General features: G+C 42.2%; 1 protein-coding gene across 7 annotated transcripts in view; it reads left to right on the top strand.

Moving 5' to 3' along the window:
- Positions 1 to 5,024: 5,024 nt before the first annotated feature.
- LOC106589953 (nucleolar and coiled-body phosphoprotein 1) overlaps positions 5,025 to 16,583 on the top strand; it is a 38,120-nt gene continuing 26,561 nt past the window's right edge. For all 7 annotated transcript variants that reach the window (XR_001324974.2, XM_045710137.1, XM_045710138.1 and 4 more), the window contains exons 1-5: positions 5,025 to 5,179; positions 7,555 to 7,613; positions 7,857 to 8,011; positions 12,869 to 12,927; positions 13,128 to 13,284. Coding sequence is in view for 6 of the 7 variants with exons in the window: in XM_045710137.1 (XP_045566093.1) it covers positions 5,069 to 5,179; positions 7,555 to 7,613; positions 7,857 to 8,011; positions 12,869 to 12,927; positions 13,128 to 13,284 (541 nt within the window). In the remaining variant the exon portion in view is untranslated. The remainder of the gene's footprint in view (positions 5,180 to 7,554; positions 7,614 to 7,856; positions 8,012 to 12,868; positions 12,928 to 13,127; positions 13,285 to 16,583) is intronic.

The following is a 16,583-nucleotide window of genomic DNA, read 5'->3' as shown; positions in this document are numbered from 1 at the left end:
GTAAAGTACAGACAATAATACAGTTTAAACGTCCAGACATTAACGACATTCTCTGAGTGTCAAGATGCTATGTTGAGAAATGAGGGGGTTCAGAACATTATAGATAACGTAAAATACATACGCCGGACTTTACCAAAAATGGAGGGTGAGGTAGGGGGCTTAAACCGTTTTGCATAAGAATACTGTGACTAGGGCTTTCACAGACTAAAAAAAATATTGGTCAAACCAAGAGTTGTTTGTTCTTTCGACCAATCAACTGGTCTAAAATTTAAAACGTGTATTTTTCCATACATAAGCAATAATAAAATCAACTACATGTAGGTGCTGAGCTTGTCTGATGCTTTAAGCACACTGTGATTAAATCGTTAAGACACACAAATGACTTAAGAGGGAGCCAGAGATCAAGATGTTCAAACCAGAAGAGAAAAAACCTATTCTCCAACCACCTCTTGCCGCTGCCTGCTGGCCTTTGCAGATTCTGCCATTACGCTCCTGAAGTTGTGGTAACCAGGTGTCGGAAACCTTTTCAATTGAAGTACCAATTTATCTTACCATTTTGACCGATCTGCATGCCAGTTATGATTTTCATATGCACATTTTCGTGGAACAGTTTAAATTATTTTATAATAAATTCTTTGTATCTCAAAATCATTGTCATGTGGTTAATCAAAATGTATATCTAAATGAAAATTAGACAAATCTAAAAGTAACTTCTATTGCGATTGCCAATGATGTAAAAATAGCCTACATAAAGCCAACAAATAAAAACATTGCAGCATGCAGGTGGAAGATATCCTGATAACAATAAATCACATTGACTACACATGGCTTGTCTGCAAGGAACTTGAAAACATTGTATCAACTGTCAACTTGGTTTATCCTGAAGCTTGCACTGACAAACTAATATCCTGGGCCCTCAGAGTTTCCGGGGCCAGTGAGCTTCGGGCTGTTGGCTATTTATGGATAAGGGATAAGAAGTAATCAGGTAGGCCTATTTGTTGACGTTTCGACCGGTTCAGAGCATGATATTCCCCCCCCGCCCCTTTCACACCTGCATGGTTATGGAAAGATTTTTCTAATAGGCTACGTTGGAGGAACTATTGTCATTCTCAATGGATGTAAAAACAGACTTTGTTTACTTGCTGTTTGAGGTGAAGAAAAATGTTACTTTGAGAAGCTCCACAGCTCATTATTGGTGATGAGTTAAGACAATCAGAAATACAATCAGATCCCCAAATGGGCACATTTATAAGCCTACATTTGCATACAGGCCAGGTAGTGTAAGCCTACTTCTATGCATAATCAGGTGCACATCCTTACTCAACATTGACAGGAGCGCTCCAAACAAAACACAATTAATAAATTGACAACTAGTAAATAGACATGAAATTAACCAAAAACTTGTTTCTCACAAGTGTAGCATAGGTTGTGTGTGCTCTCTGCAAACAACGTGTCCACTCCGACAATGAAAACGGTAAATGACTGTAATAATTGTATATTGAATGTATTAACAGAAGTTACCGTAAGCAAACAAACATCGTAGATAAGAAATGATGGTAAATGTACTTGTCACGCTCACTGTCCTCAAACTCCCTGTCATAAATCAGCCAAGGCGCAGCGTGCCTGTAATTCCACATCCTTTATTGAAGTGAAACTGAACAAAACAATAAACAGGTCAACAGAAATGACCGTGGCGCACACAAAACACACACAGAAATAATAATTACCCACAAACACAGGTGGGGGAAAAGGCTGCCTAAGTATGATTCCCAATCAGAGACAACGATAGACAGCTGCCTCTGATTGGGAACCATACCCGGCCAAAACAAAGAAATACGAAAACTAGATTGCCCACTCCACATCACACCCTGACATAACCAAATAAAGACGGCTCTCTAAGGTCAGGGCGTGACAGTACTGCTGTCGATCAATGTTCCCCCTGGGGGGGGGGCACTCAGCAAATTTCAGGTCTACTGAACACAAACTTGAATGTTGTGAAAATTCTATGCAACTTCTTGAGCGCGTTTACTGTGAACACTGAGGCTGTACCTGCTTTAAGTCACAGTTATAACAGTGGCCAAGTAGGCTACTATAGGCTATTTTGATCATAACGTAGGCCTATCAGAGTGGACTACTATCAAAAACAATGGAGAAAATGCATCCCATAATATTTTTAACATGGAAATAGCTGTTCTATCATTCAGCCAACAGTAGCAGCCAATGTGTGGTGTTCAATGTAGGCCTACATTCCATGAGACTTTTGGAGAAAAAAAATACATGTAGGGATTGTGTTTATTTGATCACAATTCGCACAGTAGAGGGGAAACGTTGACAGTGTTAACTAAAGGGGAAAAATAGACAGTTGAGCGAAGGTCAATCTTGTGCTTCTCTGCACCGGCGGATGTTTCTTCTTCTTCTTCTTGGGAACTGCACGCCAGCGCAGCTTAGAGGGAATGTTTCTGGTGATACTGGTGTGCCAGCCAATGGATTAGTCAGCTGAGACAGGGGCATCAATCAAGATGTGCCATAACATTATACACTGCTCAAAAAAATAAAAGGAACACTTAAACAACACAATGTAACTCCAAGTCAATCACACTTCTGTGAAATCAAACTGTCCACTTAGGAAGCAACACTGATTGACAATACATTTCACATGCTGTTGTGCAAATGGAATAGACAACAGGTGGAAATTATAGGCAATTAGCAAGACACCCCCAATAAAGGAGTGGTTCAGCAGGTGGTGACCACAGACCACTTCTCAGTTCCTATGCTTCCTGGCTGATGTTTTGGTCACTTTTGAATGCTGGTGGTGCTTTCACTCTAGTGGTAGCATGAGACGGAGTCTACAACCCACACAAGTGGCTCAGGCAGTGCAGCTCATCCAGGATGGCACATCAATGCGAGCTGGTGCAAGAAGGTTTGCTATGTCTGTCAGCGTAGTGTCCAGAGCATGGAGGCGCTACCAGGAGACAGGCCAGTACATCAGGAGACGTGGAGGAGGCCGTAGGAGGGCAACAACCCAGCAGCAGGACCGCTACCTCCGCCTTTGTGCAAGGAGGAGCAGGAGGAGCACTGCCAGAGCCCTGCAAAATGACCTCCAGCAGGCCACAAATGTGCATGTGTCTGCTCAAATGGTCAGAAACAGACTCCATGAGGGTGGTATGAGGGCCTGACGTCCACAGGTGGGGGTTGTGCTTACAGCCCAACACCGTGCAGGACGTTTGGCATTTGCCAGAGAACACCAAGATTGGCAAATTCGCCACTGGCGCCCTGTGCTCTTCACATATGAAAGCAGGTTCACACTGAGCACGTGACAGACGTGACAGAGTCTGGAGACGCCGTGGAGAACGTTCTGCTGCCTGCAACATCCTCCAGCATGACCGGTTTGGCGGTGGGTCAGTCATGGTGTGGGGTGGCATTTCTTTGGGGGGCCGCACAGCCCTCCATGAGCTCGCCAGAGGTAGCCTGACTGCCATTAGGTACCGAGATGAGATCCTCAGACCCCTTGTGAGACCATATGCTGGTGCGGTTGGCCCTGGGTTCCTCCTAATGCAAGACAATGCTAGACCTCATGTGGCTGGAGTGTGTCAGCAGTTCCTGCAAGAGGAAGGCATTGATGCTATGGACTGGCCCGCCCGTTCCCCAGACCTGAATCCAATTGAGCACATCTGGGACATCATGTCTCGCTCCATCCACCAACGCCACGTTGCACCACAGACTGTCCAAGAGTTGGCGGATGCTTTAGTCCAGGTCTGGGAGGAGATCCCTCAGGAGACCATCCGCCACCTCATCAGGAGCATGCCCAGGCGTTGTAGGGAGGTCATACAGGCACGTGGAGCCCACACACTACTGAGCCTCATTTTGACTTGCAAATTTCAGGTCTACTGAATGGAAACTTGAATGTTGTGAAAATTCTATGCAACTTCTTGAGCGTGTTTACTGTGAACACTGAGGCTGTACCTGCTTTAAGTCACAGTTATAACAGTGGCCAAGTAGGCTACTATAGGCTATTTTGATCATAACGTAGGCCTATCAGAGTGGACTACCATCAAAAACAATGGAGAAAATGCATCCCATAATATTTTTAACATGGAAATAGCTGTTCTATCATTCAGCCAACAGTAGCAGCCAATGGGTGGTGTTCAATGTAGGCCTACATTCCATGAGACTTTTGAGGGAAAAAAATACATGCAGGGATTGACATTACCCTGTTCATCCTCTGATGTGTTGTTTGACGCAAGAAACCACTTTACAAAATAAATGTCATGATTATTCCCATACTATTATTACAGAGAATCAGACAAATTATGCTACCCTCTGCCTATTGGCTACTTAGCTTATTTAAGCATGTCTCAAAGTACAACACTGCCCTTTACAAAAGAAAATATTTGTACCTGCTGCTACATGCAGCTCTTGCTTTGACATCCAAACAAGCACATCTACTCAAGACCACTCATGCTGTAAACACAGTCCAGTTCGAAGTGAATGGCACAGATCCATATATGGCAATGGTTTATTTGCATACAGGCCTACTGCAGCTCTGATTGGTTAGGGCGCACCGGTCTGTGTAGAGTATGGGCCTGAGTATCTTCTGTCAATGCAATAGAATCCTTCCTGCTAGAGAAGACAGCCTGTAGTTAATGTTTGCTGCCGGGCAAAAGAGACCCTGTGGTGTTAAAAAGGTGGATTTTGTCGTGTTTATTTCCACAGTTATAAACTGTACGACACAAGTCTTAAGGAAATCGAAGAAACTGGACATTATTGTGGCTGCGGCAGAAAAGTTTTTGGGACTGGTGCCGGAAGACCCGCCCTCCCAGGTTCCCCTTGAGCTTGTTAACGGATCAGATCTGTTTTATTGATCATTTTTTTTAACAGAAAAATTGTTTGATTTAGTTTAGTTTATTTTTGTAGATGTTTTTGTATTTTGTAAAATTTTTGTGGGAATCCTGTTTCCATCCCGAACAGTAGGTGGCAGAACGCACATTAAATTGTGCTCTCGCCAACATACCATAGAAGAAGACGACAACTTCCGCGTTTCTCTTCCACACACAAGCGTGGTAAAAAAATGGCGGAGCAAAATTCCGTGCCGAGTGATCTTTACAAGCATGTATATTCATTTCTACTAGAGAACAAGTTTACCAAGGCTGCTCAACAGTTCATCAAACAAGCGAAAGTGGTAGGCCCTATATTCTGTATTACGTCTCTATTTAACAGTTGTTTTGTTTACCTCTTATTAAAGCTAGCTCGGTGAGCTAACGAGCTACGCAGGAGGCGCACGTCGCGGGGCTTTAACACGTGTGATTCCAACCCACCAACTTTGAATGACAATACACTTTTTTGTATGTTAGACAAGTGACGGGTGCATTTTATTTTTTTTAAATGTTTACTTTTTATCAATTTCCATCACCGAATTTATTGGACCGACTACATAGTTAGCTAACGTACGTTAACATATTAAAATAAAATATCTCTGGCGAGCCCGCAAGGCTAAGAAATGCGTTGATTCCTGCCCCCCCAACGAGCCTTTGTTTACAGACCGCAACGACCCGTCGGTATCCTTGTATCAACCAAATGTAAACTAGCAGTCTGTTATTAACAGTGGCTCGTTGTAGGACGAAGCAGAGAAATGTCGTGTGTAGTGATGTACAGGTTAACCTGCGTGGTGGCTGGGTTTAGGGTCTTCAAATATTGTGTGGATTAAAAGTGGGCGCCCTGATTAAAAATTAACGATACACACACACACAAATCCACAAATGTATATATCTTATGGAGTTTATATCTATACACTACATTTTGAATTTGTCTTGCCTTATTTTTCTAGGCTGTATGGCATTAGTGCTGTAAACTTAAATTTCCTACACGCCAATTACTAAACTTTTAGGAATTTGTAGAACAAGTACGGACAATGTCGGGGGCTTAATTCTATAACAGAAACGCTGCGACATGGAGAGTTGAAGAGGGACAGACAATTAATTTTTAGTAATGATTTAGTTAAGTGCTAAATGAGGATGATAGCCGTCAATGTTATGTGGTTTGACAGTCACAAAGACAGGGACTTTAAATAGGGCTATGGCAAGTTAAGGGAACTGTTGCCTACTGTTCAGATGGGTTAAATGGAAATCTGGACATTGACTGTAGGTCTTTTAACCTCACCTTTTAATATTAACTCCTGCAGAATTAAACATTTCTTGCAGTAAAATGATTCACCGAATGTTGGCAGCATTTAGACTCAGGAACAGGAGTGGAGTCATAAAAGCTGATAGTATTTCTACCACAGTTAGGGACCGTCTGTAAAGGTGCTATCTTTATCAGCGTCATAAAAGCTGATAGTATTTCTACCACAGTAAGGGACCGTCTGTAAAGGTGCTATCTTTATCAGCGTCATAAAAGCTGATAGTATTTAAATGTCATAAAATATTGCATTCAAGCTGAACTGAAATCTTATCAGAAACATGTCGGGTCGTTTTCACAGCTTTCTATGTCCTTACAACCGTTCAAACTGATGTCGTTTGGAACATTTTGCACAGAAAAGCATTTTCTCCCCGGTCCCTGAATGTCTTTGTGCCTTGAAAGAAGCAGAGATGACAGAGAACTTTACCAACGTCAACTAGATTGAAGCATTCATTTCGTTCTATAGATTTTTTATTTTTTTTACATTATTGAGAGAAAAAAAAGAGGTTGATTTAGTCTTCTAGGGTAACATATGTTTCAAGTTGACTGACCAATAGCCTACCAAAATGTCTGAAATCATAAGTAGAAAAATATCTAAATTAGCTCCCTCAAAAATCCTGCACCAGGTCAAAATATCGTTCCACCCTCTGACTGTAGCCTACAGTGGATTTTCTATATCGAATCAAATTTTATTGGTCACATAACACATGGTTACCAGGTGTTAATGGCCACATACACCTGGTTAGCAGATGTTAATGCGAGTGTAGCGAAATGCTTGTGCTTTCTGGTTCCAACAGTGCAGTAATATCTAACAAGTAATCTAACAATTCCCAACGACTACCTAATATACACAAATCTAAAAGGGTGAATGAGAATATGTACATATAAATATATGGATGAGCGATGGCTGAGCGGCATAGGCAAGGTGCAATAGATGGTATAAAATACACTATATACATACGAGTAATGTAAGATATGTAAACATGATTAAAGTGGCATTGTTAGCGTGTAATAGGATCGAATGTGGGCTTGAGATTTTCACCATTACATGTAGTGAGGTTATTAGTAACTGTGGGTGAATAAAGGGCACAGCTAGTTTGTAGCTAACCAGATTAACGTGTCGGCCCTGGCATTGCTTGTTTTATGGATAGATTTGGATTGCAGTTGGAACATTGATAACGTTAAATAATCGAGAACTTGACTAGTTGCATTATGCCGTTCAATATGTCTTCCATGCATGAGAAACTTGTTTTGTAGCTAAAAAAATCCATTGTTCAGCATTTCTTCCCGTATCATGAAAACATGTTGGCTAGAAACCTGCAAAGATAATAAACTGGCAGATTTTTTTGTTAATGATTTTTTTTTCCTTTTTTACAACAGCCACCCCAGAATGAAAAACAAGATGCCGGTCTGCTTGACATATTCAACTTCTGGGTGAAGTAAGTAGTTAGTACACTCAATCTGATTTCATCCCTTCAATGTATTGTCCACCGCTTGGCTGGCGGGAATGACAGCCTGTATATTACAATCCTCCATTTTCCCAGAGTTCCTGGGGGCTAAACCATGAACCTCAAATACCGTTGTCTTTGTGTAATTTAGTGTCAATGGATCAGAATGTTACTTTGCGATTCTTTGTGGCTAGTTTTGAATTCCACTCACTGCTCTGTTTGTGCCTTTTTCAGGTCTCCTGAAGCTAAGAAACGGAAGGCGCTGCCCAACGGTCCTGGAACAAGTGACAGGCCGTCTGCTAAGAAGGCAAAGACTGCAGAGAGCTCCAGTGAGGAGTCGAGCAGTGATGAGGAGGAAGCTGCAGCACCTGCCAAGGCCACACCCACAGGTACTCTCTCACCCTTTCAGTGTATCCCATTTAACAGATACTTTTATCCAAAGCAACATGGGGTAGTGCGTGTATAAAGTACATACGGTCTTTGGTATTATTGTGTGTAGCTACGTTTGCTAGTTAGCAAGCATGCCCATAGAGAGAACATTGCATTGTGGGTTTTGTAGTCTTGAGCTGCAACAGATTTCCACAACGATTTTCCATGTTACTAACCAACCTTATTATAACAGCAAAACTAAACATTTGTTCACAAAATAAATATTGTTCTCTTGATATTAGTGTTATTTAACACTGTAGATTTAAAGGAATGAGTGGTTTTGTTTGTTTCTGTTAAGGTCCCAAGGACCGTATGTTAAAAGTGTAAGTTTTCATGTACATTGAAATGCTTTTCTCAAACTCAAAACCCAACAATGTAAAGGTAGACTGGCTCTGACAGCCAAATACTCCCATCTTAACGTGAATCGATTCTCAATTGCAAGCAAACTACGGCCCACCCGTTCAATCCGTCCCTCGGGAGGTTTGTGTAAAAATACATTATATATACAGTACCAGTCAAAAGTTTGGACACACCTACTCATTCCAGGGTTTTTCATAATTTTTTACAATTATTTTCAAAATTGTACATTAAAAGTGAAAACACAATATGAAATACAAATGCAAATAGTCCGGGTAGCCATTTGGTTACCTGTTCAGGAGTCTTATGGCTTGGGGGTAAAAACTGTTGAGAAGCCTTTTTGTCCTAGACTTGGCGCTCCGGTACCGCTTGCCATGCGGTAGTAGAGAGAACAGTCTATGACTGGGGTCTTTGACAAATTTCAGGGCCTTCCTCTGACACCGCCTGGTGTAGAGGTCATGGATGGCAGGCAGCTTTGCCCCAGTGATGTACTGGGCCGTACGCACTACCCTCTGTAGTGCCTTGCGGTCGGAGTCCGAGCAATTGCCGTACCAGGCAGGGATGCAACCAGTCAGGATGCTGTTGATGTTGCAGCTGTAGAACCTTTTGAGGATCTCAGGACCCATGCCAAATCTCTTTAGTTTCCTGAGGGGGAATAGGCTTTGTCGTGCCCTCTTCACGGCTGTCTTGGTGTGTTTGGACCATGATAGTTTGTTGGTGATGTGGACACCAAGAAACTTGAAGCTCTCAACCTGCTCCACTACAGCCCTGTCAATGAGAATGGGGGCGTGCTCGGCCCTCCTTTTCCTGTAGTCCACAATCATCTCCTTAGTCTTGGTTACGTTGAGGGATAGGTTGTTATTCTGGCACCACCCGGCCAGGTCTCTGACCTCCTCCCTATAGGCTGTCTCGTCGTTGTCGGTGATCAGGCCTACCACTGTTGTCGTCTGCAAACTTAATGATGGTGTTGGAGTCGTGCCTGGCCTTGCAGTCGTGGGTGAACAGGGAGTAGAGGGGGGGCTGAGCACGCACCCCTGAGGGGCTCCAGTGTTGAGGATCAGCGTGGCAGATGTGTTGCTACCTACCCTCACCACCTGGGGGCGGCCCGTCAGGAAGTCCAGGATCCAGTTGCAGAGGGAGGTGTTTAGTCCCAGGTTCCTTAGCTTAGTGATGATCCTTGAGGGCATTACGGTATTGAACGCTGAGCTGTAGTCAATGAATAGCATTCTCACCTAGGTGTTCCTTTTGTCCAGGTGGGAAAGGGCAGTGTGGAGTGCAATAGAGATTACATCATCTGTGGATCTGTTTGGGCAGTATGCAAATTGGAGTGGGTCTAGGGTTTCTTGGATAATGGTGTTCATGGTAACTCGCACATAAGCATGGAGGCTGCTGGTGTACACCGCTGCAGTTGGTGTTGCCTACATCGACTGATGTAGCCTTTCGAGCCAATTACAGAATGTGACGACAGAACATAAGCAAATCGTACAATCTGGCCAGGTTATCAAGTTTGTAATTAGTTAACATCGCACAGTTTGACGTGATAATCGTAACACTATTGCACACAGTCCATGCAACTTATGGGACTTGTTAACCTCTCTAGGGTATGTGGGACGAAATCGTCCTACTACTCAACAGCCAGTGGAATCCCGTGGCGCGATATTCAAATACCTTAGAAATGCTATTACTTCAATTTCTCAAACGTATGACTATTTTACACCATTTTAAAGACAAGACTCTCGTTAATCTAACCACACTGTCCGATTTCAAAAAGGCTTTACAACGAAAGCAAAACATTAGATTATGTCAGCAGAGTACCCAGCCAGAAATAATCAGACACCCATTTTTCAAGCTAGCATATAATGTCACAAAAACCCAGAAGACAGCTAAATGCAGCACTAACCTTTGATCTTCATCAGATGACAACCCTAGGACATTATGTTATACAATACATGCATGTTTTGTTCAATCAAGTTCATATTTATATCAAAAACCAGCTTTTTACATTAGCATGTGACGTTCAGAACTAGCATACCCACCGCAAATTTCCGGTAAATTTACTAAATTACTCACGATAAACGTTCACAAAAAACATAACAATTATTTTAAGAATTATAGATACAGAACTCCTTTATGCAATCGCTATGTCCGATTTTTAAAATAGCTTTTCGGCAAAAGCACATTTTGCAATATTCTGAGTAGATAGCTCGCCATCACGGGCTAGCTATTTTGGCACTCACCAAACTCCGATTTACTATAAGAAAAATTGGATTACCTTTGCTGTTCTTCGTCAGAATGCACTCCCAGGACTTCAACTTCATCCACAAATGTTGGTTTGGTTCCAAATAATCCATAGTTATGTTCAAATATCCTCTGTTTTGTTCTTGTGTTCAAGACACTATCCGAACGGTGACGCGCGGATGCGTATCGTGACAAAAAATGTCTAAATATTCCATTACCGTACTTCGAAGCATGTCAAATGCTGTTTAAAATCAATTTTTATGCAATTTTTCTCCTAAGAAAGCGATAATATTCTGACCGGGAAACCCTGTTTTCGTTCAAAGACTCAAAATCTAAAATGGACTCTTCACGTGCATGCGCGCCCCCGTCTCATTGTTCTCAGATCGACCACTTACCAAATGCGCTACTGTTTTTCAGCCATGGGCTGCAAAGTCATCATTCAACGTTCTGGCGCCTTCTGAGAGCCTATGGGAGCCGTAGGAAGTGTCACGTTACAGCAGAGATCCTTTGTTTTCAATAAAGAGAGTGTAGAAGGCCAAGAAATGGTCAGAGAGGGCACTTCCTGTACAGAATCTTCTCAGGTTTTTGCCTGCCATAAGAGTTCTGTTATACTCACAGACACCATTCAAACAGTTTTAGAAACTTTAGGGTGTTTTCTATCCAAATCAAACAACTATATGCATATTCTAGTTTCTGGGCAGTAGTAATAACCAGATTAAATCGGGTACGTTTTTTTATCCGGCCGTGCAAATACTGCCCCCTACCCTAGAGAGGTTAAATAAGCACATTTGTACTCAACTTATTTAGGCTTGCCATAACAAAGGGGTTGAATACTTACTGAGTCAAGAGATTTAATCTTTTCGTATTTAAAAAAATAAATAATTTGTAAACATTTCTAGAAACATAATTATATTTTTACGTTATGGGGTGTTGTGGGTAGGCCAGTGACACAAAATCTAAATTGAATCCATTTTAAATTCCAACTGTAACAAGAAAATGTTTTAGAAAAAGTCAAGGGGTATGAATACACAGGGTGTTTCTCTCTAAATCATGTCCAAACAATTGAATTACCCACAGGTGGACTCCCAAGTTGTAGTTACATCTCAAGGATGTTAAAAAGAACTTGACTACACTTGAGCTCAATGTGGAGTGTTATAGCAAAAGGGGTGTGGTTATGGAAATTAGATATTTCTGTATATATTTGCAAACATTTAAAAAAAAAAAACATGTTTTTCACTTTGTCATTCAGGGTTATTGTGTATAAATGAGTGAGGAGGAAATCAATTTACTACATTTTGAGTTCAGGCTGTAACACAATGTGGAATAAGTGAATATTTTCAAATAACGGCCCTTTTTTTTTGACATTTTTTTTTATTCGCCCACAAATTGATTGTCACTTAGAACATCACCATCTAGCACAGGGAAGGGTAAACCTTTTGGCTGGAGGGCCACATCGGGATTTCAAAAATCAACAGGGGGCCACACAGATCTATTTGGGACCGATTTTTATGTGTGCCCCCCGAATCGGTATTTTGAAATCCCGACGTGGCCCTCGAGCCAAATGTTTACCCTTCCCTGCGCTAGATGGTGATGTACTAAGAGTTCAGCCAATTGGCAGGAGCGGCGAAAACAGCCTCTGTTTTTAAAGACTCCTGTTCTGACGTGCTCTGAAACCAGACGTCTCGATTACTGGAAAAATGCTGCAGAGAGAAAATACTCGAGTCAGCATATTTTGGTTTGAGTTGGCCTTATATATCGTCAATCAGGCTTCCTATCAATAGGTTTGCAATTCCTGCTTTTCTTACGTCCCCCCTCTATTCATGCATCAGTAATATTGATTCCTAAACCAATAGACTAAATCCTGTCTTTCATTAAAGGGATACTTCAGGATTTTGGCAATGAGGTCCTTTATCTACTTCCCCAGAGTCGGATGAACTTGTGGATACCATTTTTATGTCTCGGTGGCCAGTATAAAGGAAGTTAGCGGTATTAGCGTTAGCGCGATGACTGGAAGTCGATGGGTATCTGCTATGGCTATCTGGAAGTAGATAAAGGGCCTCAATCCCCAAATCCTGAAGTAACTGTTTTACATTGACCTTTAAACCAATATCCTACATTTCTTGATTTTCTATGTTGTCATGAATGCAGCGTGGCAGTGATGGGCGGAGTTGCCCTTTTTGTTGTTGTTCTGTTCCATAATGAGGTTTTTGTATCGTTACCAGCTAAAGCGGCGGAGTCCAGCAGCAGTGATGATTCCAGTGACGAGGAGGCTGCAGCAAAGGTACAGGAACGCTATGTCGTCTTACAACAATGTCACTTTTGACGTTTCTATTGTCACGTTAAAATTGCTAACCGTAGCCCTATGCTGTTTACAGAGCTATAGGAGGGCGAATGAAGAATATATTTGTGTGCACTGATGATGAAGGCAGCTTGTTGTTGAAAACATTTAGTTTGAAATCTGCTCCTCTTCTCTGCTAACAGAAGCCTGCAGCAGCCAAAGCCCCAGTGAAGAGCCCTGTAGTGGCAGCAGCCAAAGCCCCAGTGAAGAGCCCTGTAGTGGCAGCAGCCAGGAAAAAGGACTCCAGCTCTAGCAGTGAGTCATCTGAAGATGAGGCTCCAGCTAAAGCCCCTGTAACTAGTGAGTACATTTCACCTAGCTGGCGAGTACATTTCACCTAGCTGGCGAGTACATTTCACCTAGCTGGCGAGTACATTTCACCTAGCTGGCGAGTACATTTCACCTAGCTGGCGAGTACATTTCACCTAGCTGGCGAGTACATTTCACCTAGCTGGCGAGTACATTTCACCTAGCTGGCGAGTACATTTCACCTAGCTGGCGAGTACATTTAACCATGTTTACCCTTCCCTGCGCTAGATGGTGATGTACTAAGAGTTCAGCCAATTGGCAGGAGCGGCGAAAACAGCCTCTGTTTTTAAAGACTCCTGTTCTGACGTGCTCTGAAACCAGACGTCTCGATTACTGGAAAAATGCTGCAGAGAGAAAATACTTGAGTCAGCATATTTTGGTTTGAGTTGGCCTTATATCGTCAATCAGGCTTCCTATCAATTGGTTTTGAATTCCTGCTTTTCTTACGTCCCCCCTCTATTCATGCATCAGTAATATTGATTCCTAAACCAGTAGCCTAAATTCTGTCTTTCATTAAAGGGATACATTTCACCTAGCTGGCGAGTACATTTCACCTAGCTGGCGAGTACATTTCACCTAGCTGGCGAGTACATTTCACCTAGCTGGCGAGTACATTTCACCTAGCTGGCGAGTACATTTCACCATGAGTCCCTTATTTTTTACCTTTATTTAACTAGGCATGTCGGTTAAGAACAAATTCTTATTTACAATGACGGCCAACCCCGGGCCAAACCCTAACCCGTATGACCCTGGGCCAATTGTGTGCCAACCTATGGGACTTTGACTCACGGCCGGTTGTGATACAGCCTGGATTCGAACCAGGGTTTGTAGTGACTCCTCTAGCACTGAGATGCAGTGCCTTACATCACTGCACCACACGGGAGACTGACCAAGACCATATCTTTACAACAGGGTTTCTTAAACTTTTTCGGCCAGGGACCCAAATTAGAAATTCAGTGTTTTCCTGGGACCCAAGCTCATGAAAACATAACCCCCTTTAGTGGGACATTAGTGAGATATTTTTTTTTTGGGTGCCCGCCCCCTCTTGACGGAGGAGAGACTTTTTTTTTAGTTTTTAAAGATAATTTCCTGAAAAGATAAACAACGTGCTCGACTCCACCTAACAAACTTAAATTGGATCCTCGTGTCTATAATCCAAAGAACAGAAATAGGACAGTACTCTGGTAAATAAACTGAAATTGACATATTTTTTTGTGTCACGAATGTTTTGGGTATGAGCCCTTCTTCAGCTAGGCTATGGCAGTCAACAACAATACCACACAGGTGGGGCTTCATGATACATTCCCAGTCAGTATTGGCCCAATCAAGAGATCCCAGCAGTTTCATTTCCTACAATTCTACCCATTTTGCCACAGAGCGGAGAGAAAATGCTGTAATAATTTACAGCTGACTTTCTGCAATTTTAGATATTTTGCCATGACTTGTGCCATGTTAATATGATATGCGTGAGAGTGACTAACAAAGTCAATGGGGGGGGCCCCAAGGAGATCAGAGCCCCTGGGCACATGCCAAAGCGTGCCCTGTCAGTATTCAGCCCTGTTAACTACAAGTTTAGATGGCTGGCTAGACTAATTTACCGACATAAAAACGGTGAATTAACATGGTTAATTGGAGTGACTATCAGTGACTGATGTAACAAGAGAATCTGCGGAAGCAAAACCAAATTTCAAAATTGCAGCTTGTGTATTCTACTATTGTAACGCAACAGTAAATTGAGGCCCTACGTGGATTTCTACTTTTCAATTGACATTACAACTTGGATGGAAAATTACTGAGGATAATAGTGGATAATATTGCTACTCCTATTTGCCATGTTTCCAATTTAAGCCTACTCGAAGGTGTGTGGCATCAGGCTTGGTGGGAAGCAAAGGTCATTCCGCTACCCAAGAATAGTAAAGCTCCCTTTACTGGCTCCAATAGCCGACCAATCAGCCTGTTACCAACCCTGAGTAAACTTTTGGGAAAAAAATTGTTTGACCAGCTACAATGCTATTTTACTGTTAACAAAATGACGACAGACTTTCAGCATGCTTATAGGGAAGGACGTTCAACAAGCACAGCACTTACACAAACGGCTGCTTATTGGCTGAGAGAAATTGTGCGGGAGCTGTTTTTTGTTAGACTTTTGACATTATCAATCATAGTCTGATGCTGGAAAAATGTATGTGTGATGGTTTTACACCCCCTGCGATATTGTGGATAAAGAGTTACCTGTCTAACAGAACACAGAGGGTGTTTCTTTAATGGAAGCCTCTCCAGCATAATCCAGGTAGAATCAGGAATTCCCCAGGGCAGCTGTCTAGGTCCCTTACTATTTACAATCTTTACTAATGACATGCCACTGGCCTTGAGTAAAGCTGGCCTTGAGTCGCTATGTACAGTTGAAGTCGGAAGTTTACATACACTTAGGTTGAAGTCATTAACACTTGTTTTTCAACCACTCCACACATTTCTTGTTAACAAACTATAGTTTTGGCAAGTCGGTTAGGACATCTACTTTTGTGCATGACACAAGTAATTATTCCAACAATTGTTTACAGACAGATTATTTCACCTATAATTCACTGTCACAATTCCAGTGGGTCATCAGTTTCCATACACTAAGTTGACTGTGCCTTTAAACAGTGTGGAAAATTCCAGAAAATGATTTCATTGCTTTAGAAGCTTCTGATAGGCTAATTGACATCATTTGAGTCAATTGGAGGTGTACCTGTGGATGTATTTCAAGGCCTACCTTCAAACTCAATGCCTCTTTGCTTGACATCATGGGAAAATCAAATTAAAGCAGCCAAGACCTCAGAAAAGAATTGTAGACCTCCACAAATCTGGTTCATCCATGGGAGCAATTTCCAAACGCCTGAAGGTACCACGTTCATCTGTACAAACAATAGTACACAAGTATAAAAACCATGGGACCACGCAGCCGTCATACCGCTCAGGAAGGAGACGCATTCTGTCTCCTAGAGATGAACGTACTTGGGTGCAAAATGTTGAAATCAATCCCAGAACAACAGCAAAGGACCTTGTGAAGATGCTGGAGGAAACAGGTACAAAAGCATCTATATCCACAGTAGAACAAGTCCTATATCGACATAACCTGAAAGGCCGCTCAGCAAGGAAGAAGCCACTGCTCCAAAACCGCCAATAAAAAGCCAGACTATGGTTTGCAACTACACATGGGGACAAAGATCGTACTATTTGGAGAAATGTCCTCTGCTCTTATGAAACAGAAATAGAACTTTGGTCATAATGACCATCATTATGTTTGG

This window comes from Salmo salar, chromosome ssa28 (genome assembly GCF_905237065.1).
Source record: "Salmo salar chromosome ssa28, Ssal_v3.1, whole genome shotgun sequence".
NCBI classification, from domain to species: Eukaryota; Metazoa; Chordata; class Actinopteri; order Salmoniformes; family Salmonidae; genus Salmo; species Salmo salar.
This window is presented reverse-complemented; position numbering and strand designations above follow the sequence as displayed.